The sequence below is a fragment of the Limulus polyphemus genome, unplaced genomic scaffold, assembly GCF_000517525.1.
Source record: "Limulus polyphemus unplaced genomic scaffold, Limulus_polyphemus-2.1.2 Scaffold3786, whole genome shotgun sequence".
In the NCBI taxonomy this organism is placed as follows: domain Eukaryota; kingdom Metazoa; phylum Arthropoda; class Merostomata; order Xiphosura; family Limulidae; genus Limulus; species Limulus polyphemus.
In genome coordinates, this window is record NW_013669396.1 from 95,984 (window position 1) to 110,390 (window position 14,407).

A 14,407-nucleotide genomic window follows, 5' to 3' on the forward strand; every position below is an offset into this window, starting at 1 on the left:
ATATATATATAACTATATACATATATATATATATATATATATATATATATATATAGAACACATCGTTTTCTAAGTAAAAATAAGTATCTCAAAAAAATTCTTAAATTAGATCTCTCCCAATCAACTTAATACTTAAATATTTGTTATGAGATATTTCATCCCTTCACTTGAACGAAAACGTTGTATTCTACAGTTGAATAATTATTTAATGTCTGTACCTTATTGATAACCTGTTAAAACTTGTTATTTGTTTTATACCAGATTTTTTTCAATCTTGAATGTTGAATGTTTGTAATAGAGTAGAATTAGGCTTATCTCCTGTGTCGTCCGCGGGGAATCGAATCCCGGAATTTAGCGTTGTAGGTCTGTAATTTTACCGTTGTCCCACCGGGAAACTTTTTCGCTGTTAATAATGCATCTAGTTTGTATGAAATGAACGCGTTAGCTTTTGTTCCAGAAATTGTTGCTTTTGCAAACACCTTTTTCAGTTAAAAAATACGAATTGCACAATGAACGAACCTTTCTAACGTTTCACTTTATCCTTACTAAATAGTCTCTCATTGTCCTGTCTACATAATTCTTAGTAGTACTTGGCGTAAATTACAAAACCCATCCAAATTATAAAGTACATTTCATAGTTTACACTAAGTTTGAGCATTTTGTAATGAGATCATTCCAGATGTTTGCATATATTAACATATTTAAAATATTTTACAATGTAATACTTTTAAAATCAAATCTTTGTTTTAATAACGGCTGGATGTGGTCTAGTGGTTAACTTGTCTGAATACAGATCTTAAGAAGGTTCTTGGTTCGTGCCGCAATTCTGCTGAACACACTCCGCTCTTTCAGCCTGGATATGTTATAATAGTGATAGCCAATTCCAATACATAGTTCTAAAAGCCAAATAAATCCTTCCTGGCCGGCTGTATTTCCTTTGGTAAATAGTTCCGAGTTAGGAACAGCTATACTTGGTTCCTAGGCGGTCTCTGACCTGACTGTTTAGCCCACGTTCACACAAGGTTGGAACTTTGGCATAATAATCAGTCATTTACTTTAATAGTGATTCTAGTTTCTTTAATGGTCTTTTTTAAAAAAACATCTATTAATAACTGGAATTGTCACAGTCTTGAAGATATCTCATGATTTATTGTTTAAATGCACTTAATGCTTAAACCAACTTACGTCATCACTGGACTGGTTTGATTAAAATGCAAACTTCTAAGTACTTTTGGTTAAGGAAATATAAATCAGTAATTAAAAATATATACAACCTAATTTTGTTCTACTTGTAATTCATATGGCAAATTGTTAGTTATTTTGACCCTTTGAACCTACTGCTTCTATCGTTAGTCGTGTTTAGTCTATTGCCCATGGTTAAGAAAACATTCACTAATTTCAAGATGGAGATGAAAGTTTACATAAGTTCGGCTTCAGAGTCTTAATAAACTTCAAATTCTTGCTTTATACCTGTTAACAATTAATCGTGTCAAGAAATACGCTTAGCTTCATCGCAATAAGTTTTTTGGGATTTGGAGGATTTTCTTTCGTAATCATCGCCTTTAAATTCAGATGAAGCATTGGTCTGAACTAGCTTGGTCCATGGAGAACATTGAAGTTCTCTTTTGATATGTGTTTTCTGGCTCTACACCATTTAACAAGCTAACTGAATAAATAAGTCATAAGTCTATCTGTGGCAGCATAACACTGTCGAATGATCTGAAAAATCATTGTGAACCAAATATATAGATACTAGATATGTCGCTCTTGGCGCCACGGGTTGTGTTCACGGCTACAGGCCATTGGATTAGCATATACAAGTCATTCTTATAAAGCGCGATTAACAGTTTGTATAGTCCTTATGTGTGAATGTAATGTTAATATTTCTTTCTGTGACAAACTGATCCCTCTATATAATAAAATGTCTACATGAAGCTTTCTTCAAAGACATAAATAGTTATCAGGATTGTTCAGACACTGCGCATTGATTAGCTGCCTCAGGCAATGGGGCAGGCTAGATGATGACATCATAGCGCCTCGCACCAGAGACGATTACGTAATAGTTCCACAAAATGACACAAAAGGGTGCTGCTGTTTTAGGGGAGTGGTCACATGATAGTTCAATATCAGAGGATCTGTTACTACAGGCGGATGATGTTACCAAGGTTCTGTAGACAGATGGTATCACTATAGGCAGACAGCATTACTAAGGTTTTATAGACGGACAATGTTACTAAGATTCTATAAGCGAATAATGTTGCCAAGATTATATAGGCGGATGGTGTTACTAAGGTTCTATAGGTGGATTACGTTACTAAAGATAGTGTTTGTATAGGTGGATAGTGTTACTAAGGTTCTATACGCAAATGGCCTTACTAGGGGTATTGTGTGTGGACACTATTATTATACTTCTGAAGGATTGCATACATATTTCAACTTGTCTCAACTTATCTTAATGGTTTTCATTTGTATTTTGATTGTATTACATATCACAGAGCATAGATAGCCCATTGTGTAGCTTTGTGCTTAATTACAAACAAACTTTCCGCTTGTTACTGAGGTCATTAACATTAAATGCAAATGATAGAAAAGTCAACACATGCAATTACCAAATGGTGTGGACACTTCACCCTTATTCCCTTAAAGTTGATGGTATGTCGACTATTTTTTAAGAAGAGAGGGGGGCTGATAGGATTCAAAGTTCAGTATGGCATGAAAAACTTTTACAAAAACAAAAAGTTGAACGAGTCATTTATAGTACATAGAAAAAGTCGTTATTTATGATTATACATTTATTATTAAGATATAAATCTCATACATAATATTCAAAATAAATTGTTCAAAACCTACATAATCATATATTTTACACACAAATTCAAAAATAGCAGGTAATAAATTTAATGTTCACCATACTTTAACTTACTTAAATATGATCAGCTTTTGTATGCCACTGAATTTAAAAGTCAATAAACATAGTTTACGGGCACTCTCACTTTACATAGTGATACAAAACATTAAATGTGTATTCACGATATTATTTTTCTCAATAATTGACGGGACATGAACATTTCAGTTAGCGTAAAATTCTTGTATACTTTCTATTGACTTAGGCTGCACGAACTGATTATTAATGTCTCTTAAAATTTGTTTATCAATCTAATACAAGTCTCTGTATAGATATGCTGTCAACAGTGTATGTAAATAAAATCACAAACTCTAAATAAGACTGATGTCACACTCACTGAAACATTTATTTACAAAACTTCAAGATACACTACTACTTATGTAAATGTCTCAATTTATAAAATACTGGATTAGCTTTCATAGAACTTTTGTATATTGTTGCGTCAGCGAGATCACGTGACTATTCTCGTCACCCTCTTTTATATACCAGACTACCTATATCTAGTTGTTACATCTCCGTTTGTTAATTGATTTTCCGCAACTTCGTTCCGACGAATCTTTAGCGACACAAGTCCTTACTTAATAAAACTGGTTTATTCTTTCCGAATATAACTTTACGATACACTTAATTTCAACAATCGTGCTAAAACAAACGCTATAACAACGAACGTGCTCAATAATACTCTCTGACTGCAGATCAATTACTCACTGTCTACACACACTATTATTCCGTCACGTTGTCACCCTCTTATATATATACCAGACTACCCTATCTAGTAAATGCTAGGGCATTCGCCAAGGTACAGGATAGTTCTAGAAAGCAGAGGGCGAACAAACTTACAGATTAAAAGTTAGATTCAGCCTTAAAGAGTACAAGGAGCTACTAATTCTATTCAGGCTTTGATCTTAGTTTAGCAAATGATTTTTTTATTATCGCGAAATACAATTACCACTTACGGGACCAGATTAAATTTCGTAATTTTAGTAAATACAATCTTATTGTATCTGTTTAGCGTAAAAAAGTAAAAAAATAAAATAAATAAAGCATACCATATGAACTCATAAACGAAGTGCAAACACAGTGTGATACAAAAAATTATAATTATTGATACATACATATGTCACACTCAAAGTGAGTCAACCTGTGGATCAGTAAAATCGATGTTCGATTCCATGCGGTGGACAGATCGCTGCTAACCTATTGTCTAGCTTGATACTAATCTATCTACCTATGGTATATAAACATACAATGTATGTTCTACCTTTTTATATTAGTATATGTAGGCAGTGGGACATATATGAATTTGGGTATGTGTGTGTGTGGTGGGGGGGGTATCTTATTTGCTATGTTAACCGTGACCATTGAATTCAAAACTGAAATAGCAACTTTCTATGATAGTTGTACATAAATCTCTATTCCCCATTCAAAGGGTCAGTTCGCTACCGGGTCAAAGTTGGGGACAATTGCCATCAATGCCCCCAGGTTACGCCTCCTATGATATAGTATTCTCTAAATCTATCGGGCATATTTAGTATATGCAGTTTTCACATAACGTGCGGTCAAGAAAGTAGTTTATTTCGATTTTGCTGACTTTCTTTCTTTGTCTTTCTATTGAGGTCACACCTGTTCTGTACAGGTCATATTTGGCACGTTGTGAAAGAAGGTAGACAGCAACGGTAGGTCAGGTGGTATCTCGAGATTATGGGTAATATAGCACCAATATAGAAAAAGCTATCAGTTTAGGCCAATAGCTCAACAGGAGCAGGAGAGCCAAGTGGTGAACTGCAGCAGCACTGGGAAACTGTGGAGCCGAACTTGGACTTGGCCACTAACGTGAATAAGTGCAATGGACAACTTGCACTAAAGGGTTTGGTGATCAGCCCAGCTCTCTCAGAGCTGGATAGGTCTTGGTATGTGCCTGATAAAAGGGCGAGCAATAGAGTTCTTGATTGATACAGGAATGGCTCACAGTATATCATGCACTCTGAACAAAACAACAGCTCTGGCCATTCGATACAAACTTCACTCTGATTAATGGAGATAAATTATAAGTGAATGGAGAGTTGAATCTCTGACCATATCTAGAAAGCACCACTCACAGAAGAAAGTAATCATCACTGGCCTTGATTCTGACATCTGCATCCTTAGAATGGACTTACTTCAGAGCACTGTGTCCAGGAGGCATTATACTGTTACGTCTCCGTTTGTTAATTAACTTTCCGTAACTTCATTCCGACGAAACTTTAGCGACACAAGTCATTTCTTAAATAAAACTGGTTTATTCTTTCCGAATACAACTTCTTCGATACACTTAATTTCAACAGTCGCGCTATAATTCTCAACGAACGTCTCACGTGCTCGAGTTCAATTACACACTCTCTGACTGCATTTCAATTACTCATTACCTACACACACATTATTCCCGTCACGTTAATATAAAGCCAAAAAGGGTATTTCGGATATTTCATGAAACGTCTCCGCCGAGTCCGATCTCAACAACTTGGACCTAATGTAATGTTAGGCTTATCTTGTACGTCTAAATTTATAGCAATACTAGTGGCAGAATAACTTTGGTTTTCGTTTGTAAAAAATTACATCGTTGATGCAAGTAATATTAACAATTTTTTCTTTGTTTGTTCTTTGCGTGGTAATAGTATAACAGGCTTAAATGTTTAAATTCCAAGTATGTATATATATATATATATATATGTGTGTGTGTGTGTGTATTAATTTTATGAAATAAACGTAGGCTTATTTGACTTACCAAACACAATGAAAGTATGGATGAAGTTGATATTATTATTACTATTAGTTAGTTAGTATTGCTAATGTATAACATTTTGTAATGAGTATTAGAGACAGTGCAAAAATCTATTCAGTGAACCAGTTACTCTTAATATACCGACACCAAGGGACCAAATCTTGGGGACTGCCCCTGCACACTATACTCACCCCCAGAGAAAAATAAAAACTTAAACCCACCCTTTATTTTTGGGGAAGTAATTAACTCTGGTACTTTGAACTGCTGTGGCAAATAATTCCATAAGCCAATCATTGTTAGAAAAATAGAATTAGAGATACCAAAGAACTTAGTGACATTTACAAACGTTACTAATTATGTCCATATTAATATCACAAATGTAAATAAAAATGTCTTAACACTGTTCCATGAGGTACTCCACTAATAATAAAGGTCAAGTTTGATTGGACACCATTCATTTTTTTAAATTTCTTTCATCAACTATCCTACCATCTAGCCAAGTTATTAGACCTTCCTCTAACCCAGTGATGTAATTTTTCTTGCTGTTCTTCCTTGTGGCACATTATCTGAAGCATTTTGAAAATCTAAGTTCACCAAGGCCACACCCTTTTCATGATCCAGCTAACAAGTAACATCCTCAAAAAAAGTTAACAGATTAGTAAGGGAAGATTTCACTTTAATGAATCTATGTTGATTTTATTATATAGGATATCATTTTTTACTAGTTCATTTTGCAAGTTTTTTTTTTATAAAAGACTCAGAATTTTTCCCTAAAGAAATAAGACTGACTTGTGTATAATTTCCAGAGCAGTAATTATCATACTCCTTTAAAAGTAGGATTAACATTAATATCTCTGATTCTTAAGTACCTACACATTGTCTATTGCCCTATCAAAAATAAACGAGAGAGAGATGCACATATCTGATTGTTGACCATGTTTAAATCCTTGGGAAGATATGTGGTTGTGATGCTTTATCTATTTTAATCTCTTAGTCTTTTTACCACCAAGGAATTAACATTTACATGATTCAGGTTAATCCTAATATTTCTCAAAGAATGCTCAGAATGGTGACATTCTCTTTGACTTGCCCTTTAGATGTTATCCATTTTCAAAGTAGACTTTTCAGTATTCTTTTCCATGAAGGTATACTATATAAGCAAGGTATACTGTATTATTTGTATATTGTTAATTTCACTAGTAATGTTGGTTATACTATTTGATGTATTGAATGTCATTACTTTTTGACTTTATTTTTTCATTATTATACTTTTATTATAGAAATTGTTTTGTATTGTTAGCTTAATATATGAATTAAGAATGAACCTAGATCTACTAAGCCAGCTGAACCTCACAAGATATCTTTGGGATTATGGCCAAAAATATCATTAACAGCAAGGGTACTCAATTGATGGAAAAATGCATTCTAATCTTTATAAGTAAAAACATAAGAAAAGTACATTTAATTAGTTATACTGATTTACCAGGTTGATTTTTAGTTTAATCCAACCAAAAAGCCCGATTTATACATCAGAGGGTGACAGCATCTGATAACATTTATGTCTCTTGGGCTGAAAGCTAATCCAAACCATGTTATTATTACAAAAATTAAGAAAATTGAAGTTTTATAAGGTATGGTGACAATTATTAGGAAATTATGAAAATAATTCAGGCAGAACTAAAAAAATTATGGCTTTAAAAGTGTCAATACTTACTGATTGGTTAAAATTTTAAGTTGTGTCATTAAACTTTTAATGTTCAACCTTGAAGGACAAATCAATTTAGAAAATGCATAAAGCAAACTAAGACTTAAAATAAACATGAACTTCCAATCAGAGCAAGCTATGCACTTAATGCTACATTAAAATAGTTAAAATGCTTGGTATAAACTGGACAGCTTTAGAAAGAAAAAACATTAAAATAATTAAAATGCTTGATAAAAACTGGACAACTTTAGAAAGAAAATATACATTAAAATAGTTAAAATGCTTGGTATAAACTGGACAGCTTTAGAAAGAAAATATACATTAAAATAGTTAAAATGCTTGGTATAAACTGGACAGCTTTAGAAAGAAAAGATACATTAAATTTATTAAAATGCTTGGTATAAACTGGACAGCTTTAAAAAGAAAATATACATTAAAATAGTTAAAATGCTTGGTATAAACAGGACAATTTCAGAAAGAAAATATACATTAAAATAGTTAAAATGCTTGGTATAAACTGGACAGCTTTAGAAAGAAAAGATTCATTAAAATAATTAAAATGCTTGGTATAAACTGGACAGCTTTAGAAAGAAAAGATACATTAAAATAGTTAAAATGTTTGGTATAAACTGGACAACTTTAGAAAAAAATGCATTAAAATAATTAAAATGTGATGTAAGTAAAGATATTTCTGGTGATATAATTTTTTTCTATACTAGCATAAGAGACTAAAATACAGCCTAGCTTCACACACACACACACACACACACACACATATATATATATATAAAGGTAATCTCATATTCACCCTACTGACAATTAAAAGTGTAAATTTAATATTAAAATTAAAACAATGAAATACAAAATAGATGATTTAATACCAGAATTATTTGAAAACTGAAAATCTATTTGGTAGAAGAGAGATTTAGCTAACAATCTCAATAAATATTATCATGATACAGTAAGAAACTTACAATAATGGCTTGTCATCATCATTATCACTAATTTCTTCTTCCAGCAACCAGCTAAGTCCTCTTTGCTCAAGAAATGAAGCTCCTGGCATATTTTTTGTTCGTTTACGTGTTGTAGTTGAGCCTTTGAGACCACTGCTATCAATTGAACCTGATATATTCATCAAATCTATGGTAATATACAAAATGCATATTACGAATGACAAAAATACTTTTTGAGAAAATCATATAATTTGTTTCAATGTATAATCAAGGCAGAATGTGCTACTCCAGTAATTTTAAAATCAAGTCATGCATTATTTTGTTCAGTTTCTCTCTTAAATTCCTGAAAAATTTAGTTAATGTTTCAAAATCTATTGTTTATTATTCCAAGTCATTGCGGGGTACAATAAAATTTAATAATCTTGACATTGGCACAAATCTATCACAACCCATAATCTCAACAACTGTATTATTATCTCACAGAGTTCAAATCCCTTATGTTTTATCGTCACGTAGCAAGCTAGTTCTTCAGCTTAATTGATTAGTGTCACAATTCGCGAAAATAATAACTAATCAAAATTAGTGTTCACAATTATTACTATTTTAGATTATTATAATTATTCAAGTTTTATGTGAGAATAATTGATTAGTTGAATGTAACTGATTAATGAACCTTATGATTAATAGATTAGCAAATTCCACTAATCTTTCAGTTGTAAAACTTAATAGTTTTCTGGCTTAAGAAATTTAAGACAAGAGGAGAGGCTTAGAGTTTTGGATATGTCTGGGTGAGGAAAAGAAAAACAAACTTGAATATAATAGATTACAGGTCAAAGCTATGGAAGCCCATATGTAAAATTGTTCTTTAACATAATCACTTTTCAGGTAATTTTAAGAGTGTCAAATAGTTGCTTGGTGAAGTGGTGTGTATATTGAGTTTGAGTTATTTAAAATTTTGTTGAGTAGTTGTATGTATATTAATGTGAGAGGTACATTAAATGTTTCTTACATACTGGTAGGTGAAGAAAGAATGGCTTCTCAGACTCTTACTTCATTCTTTAGTATACTGCAATAAAAAACTATTTAATACCTAGTCATTATAAGTAAGTAACATACCTGTTGTGCTGGAATTTGGGGAAACAAAGTTGAAATCATCTAGATTTCTAGAGAGGGTAAGTTCCACCAATGTATTTTGTGGAGTTGTCATACCACTTGTACCATCTTCACTGCTGGTATAAGCCTCCATGCCTTCCATTCCAATTTTAACATAACTTGAAGAGGTCTGAGAACTTGAAGAGTCAGAACTATGTCCATTTTCCGAACTATGATGAAGGTTTAAGCCATGCAGCATTGGGGTGTTATTACTCATTTTCAACACGTCAAATCCTGCTAACTTGGAATTTAGCTATTGACTCTGTCACTTGTTCAGAATGACATCATCTGGAAAATTAAACTTCTGACATAATATACATACAGTATCTATATTATAATAGCACACAATGGAAATTAATCAGTAATATGTTACATTACTTCAGAAAGGATTTACTAACACTTTTGGTAGTGCTCTGCTTTTTTGGATTAGAGATACCCTTAATGGATGTTATTTAACTTTCAAAAGGCTATTCATAATTTACGCTTTCAATGTACAAGTGGAAATATTTAATACTGAATAATAAATTGTTTTTTGGAAGCAAACTATAATTTTCTGAATGACTGAGTATAAGAATAAGATGTCTTTAGACCTTTATTATTCAACTTTTTACATTAATGACATAACCTAAGGACAACAAAGAACCTTTCAGTCCTTTGGAAAATATATAATCTTTAATCTACCTTTTGTTTTTCAAGAAATTATCAATTCCCCCCTTTTAAACTCATATAAAGTGCCAATTTCCAATACTGCCAATAGCAACTCATTCCATAAGCCAATCACCCTGTTAGAAAAATAAAACAATCTTAGCTGGAGCGTAACTTGTCTTTTCCAAATATTAACCTTGTGTCCTCTCTTCATATTGTTTTCAAAGTATATCACAAATAAATCAGAGACCATTATCCTTCAAAATGTAAACTTCAATAAGATCATCTTTACCTTTTTTTCCTCAAGAGAAAATAGTTAATTACCTCATAATCCTTTCATCCTTAGAATCATCCTAGTAAACCCTCTTAAGAACCTTTTCCAATAAGTCAATATCCTTCCTTAAATAGAGAGATGAAAACCATACACAGTACTCCATGTGAGGCCTAGTTTGTGATGTGTACAGAAATAATTACCTCTTTTGACTTGTAATTATAATGGTTATAAATACATCATAAAATTCTATATGCTCTGCTACATGCAACAAAGCACAGCCACAATGGCTCGAGTAACTTACCTAACACTATGCCAAAATCCTTTTCTTCAGTTGTGCTATTAAGTAGGGTTCCCATCTATATTAAACATGTAATCCAAACTACTATAATTAAAAGTCCTCTGCAAAATACTTGTCCAACTAAACAAATGATTCAAGTCATTCTGTAAAACTTCAACATCCTCCATACAGCTAGAAATATCCAAGAATTTAATTTCATCCACAAACTTTACTTATAATGTCCCTATCAATATTATTAATGTAAATAAGAAATAGCAAAAGTACAAGCATTGACCACAGAGGCACTAAACTAGTAACAATTATTTTATTAGTACAACTTACTAGTCTTTCCCAACCATTCTTAGTTAATCATTTGTGTGATACTTTTTAAAATATTAAAAAAAATCTATGTACACCAAGTCCACACTCTTTCCATCATCCAGTTAACATGTAACATCCTTGAAAAAAGTTAACAGATTAATTATGATAGGAAAATATTGTTTATTAATAAAGTCCAAATTAGCTGATGTTACTAATAGTAATACCGTAGGCAGCAGTGCTGCTGAGGGGCATTCTTTTAACTGGATAAACTCACAAAGAGAGTCTCAGATTTAATGAACATTTCATTATTGATATGTGTTAGATCATTTAACATACGAGTATTTGGAAGGAATTTTCAACTGGTTTAAGAAGAAAACCAGAGTTAAGAAGGAGCAAAATAATTTGGTTGAGATAATATATGATTATAAGAGCATTCAAGATAATAGAAGGCCAATCAACTCACATAGGTCACTTTTTTCACTTTAAGGATTGCTACTATTATCACAAAAACAAGCTCAATATTGCTTTTCACATTCATACTTGTATCTCATAAATGACTTAACAAAAACAAGACAAAGCAAGCTAAATCATTGGGTAAACCACCATAAAAGCTTAAAACTTTCATGTAAAGCAATTTTCCTTAAAAAAACAAATCTTATACTACTTGTAAGAAATTATTACACTTTTTCTTTGAAATGGGATGGGTAGTAAATGGATGACTTCAAATGGCCAAATAGTGTTTCTGTTATTCACTTATTTTTTAAGTAGTTTTATGGAGTGTCAAAAAATAAATTCTTGTGCAAGAACTGTCATATCTAAAGTATGGCTTGTCTAATCCCTCTATAGATAGTCTTCCTACCTTTTTAACATATAACATTTGAAGGACAACAAGGGGCCTCCTGGACCATTGTAGCTGTCCTATTTGTTACAGTTTATGGACATAGAGGTAATGTTTCCCATCAAATTCAAGTGTTGAATTAGAAAGGTGCTAATTCCAGTGTTACTGTTAAGCCTAGCTCAGAGATGTAAATATAGCACCAAAATTATTGGTGGGTCTAACATAAACTTCATGCTCTACCTTTCTTTTATTTATATTGGTTATCTGCACTGACACTTTCACTTGTTGTTCTATATTTCTGAAATGACAGATTTTAATTTTTTATGAAAAACATATTAATATATGTATATATTCTATACTCAAACAATAGTGTTTGTCAGTGCAGATCTGAAAAAATAAATGAATTTAGTATTTTAATAATAATACAAAAGGCATTTTAATATCACTGTTGTACGTTATAATATTATTCTTTAAGGTTGGATGTGATGCTCTATGAAATTTAAATAAAGAAATAACCTCTTTTATAATTTCAATTTAGTGAGGCCTCATTTTCAATATCAACATGTTGGAAACTGGAGAGGACAGCTACAAATGAAACTTAAGTAGGCTGGTAATGCTGGAATAGCCTAGGTGGGCCAAACAACTTCATGTTATCCCTCAAAAATAAAATATGAACAATGAGAAGAAACCTAAAGTTTTGGACTTTTTTTCTGAAGTGTACACAAAACACAATATCAATTGACTCAGACATTAAAGATTAAAAATGGTTTGGACAATCTTCATAAGAGTGGTCTGTTTGAGTGATAAAATTAAAATAAATAAAATATGAATTTAACTTTAAATATATGGAGAGATAATTCTAAACTTCAGTAGCCACTGAAAAAGGCTTTTACTTCAATTCATTTATTTTGGTTTGTTATCATCTTGTCAAATAACTTGTGCAGGTTTTTTTCACACTTTATACTTTGGATTCTTTAAACTTGCACCAGATGATGAAGAATTTATTTAATTTGGTATTGATGTTTTTATTGGTGAGAGGTAGCCTCACTGGGAAGAATGGCTTTCTGTCACTAATCTTTTTATATTTAATTCCTTAAACCCATGCTACCAGTTTGTTGCGTCAGCGAGGTCACGTGACTCGTTCTCTCGAACCTTCGGGAATTGTCGGGAGATTACTAGATATAGGGTAGTCTGGTATATATAAGAGGGTGACAACGTGACGGGACAATAATGTGTGTAGGTAGTGAGTAATTGATCTGCAGTGAGAAAGTATTGTTGAAGTTAACGTTCGTTATAGCGTTTGTTTTAGCGCGAATGTTGAAATCAAGTGTATCGTGAAGTTATATTCAGAAAGAATAAACCAGTTTTATTAAGTAAGGACTTGTGTCGCTAAAGTTTCGTCGAAATGAAGTTACAGAAAATCAATTAACAAATGGAGAAGTAACAGTATATTTTCTTTCTAAAGCTGTCCAGTTTTTATCAAGCATTTTAATTATTTTAATGTATATTTTCTTTCTAAAGCTATCCAGTTGATACCAAGCATTTTAACTATTTTAATGTATCTTTTCTTTCTAAAGCTGTCCAGTTTATACCAAAAATTTTAACTATTTTAATGTGTCTTTTCTTTCTAATGCTGTCCAGTTTATACCAAACATTTTAATTATTTTAATGTATATTTTCTTTCTAAAGTTATCCACATGTGTATATTGTTTTACTCTTTTTCTTTTGTGTTTGTGATGGTATTAGTTTGATGTGAACCATATTTTCCCACATTGGAAACCAAATTTCATATAAATGATCAGCTGAGAAATGCAGCTTTAAAATTTCTTAGCTTTCATCAATCCAGCTATGTTGATGGCAAATGTTGTTGTCTAGCGAGCAACAAAGTGTGAAAAATGTGTGTGCTAAGTCTGGGAATGGATAAAATAGTCTGTAGGGTAAATAGGGAGAAAAGAATCAGATTATGCTACCCAGGGGCACAGGTGGAGGATATAACTGACAGAGCATGATATATAATAAAGGGGAGCTAACAGTTTTTGTGGTGCATGTAGGGGCTAATGAAATAGGGAAAGGTAGGTCAGAGGAGCTAATTGATAAATACAAGGGGTTGATAAAGGCATTTAAAGAAAAAGGCCATAACTTAATTTTGTCAAGGATACAGCCCAGAATTAACTATGGGGATGAAGTTATAAATAGGTCACTAGGGCTAAATGCTAGGGTTAGGTTAGTAAGGATGAGCAGATTGTCTGGTTGGACTTGTGGGATCAGTTCAGTGGAGGAAGGGAGCTTTTTGGAATGAATGGTTTACATTTAAATAGGGTAGGGGCTGGCTTGTTTGCTAAGGCTATTAACTCAGATGTAAGGGAAGTTTTAAACTTGGACTAGGCAATGGGGAAGGCCAGGAAAAACTAAATGCAAAGAGAATAAGAGGCAGAGAAAAGGTAAGCATAGGAAATGAGTACAGAAGTAGTTATAAGGGTAGGCTTAATTGTTACTCTTGTAATGCTAGAAGTATAAGAAATAAAGTAGATGATTTTAGAGCACTGGTGGGGATGGAGGATTTTTGATATAATGGG

General features: G+C 32.3%; 1 protein-coding gene across 1 annotated transcript in view; it reads right to left on the reverse strand.

The window, feature by feature from the left end:
• Positions 1–12,180, reverse strand: part of LOC106470040 (protein YIPF4-like) — a 22,769-nt gene extending 10,589 nt beyond the window's left edge. Inside the window, 4 exon segments of the mRNA XM_013930564.2 lie at positions 8,346–8,511; positions 9,441–9,764; positions 10,446–10,565; positions 10,697–12,180. Coding sequence (XP_013786018.1) covers positions 8,346–8,511; positions 9,441–9,693 — 419 coding nt within the window. The 5' untranslated portion in view covers positions 9,694–9,764; positions 10,446–10,565; positions 10,697–12,180.
• Between the last annotated feature and the right edge of the window lie 2,227 nt (positions 12,181–14,407).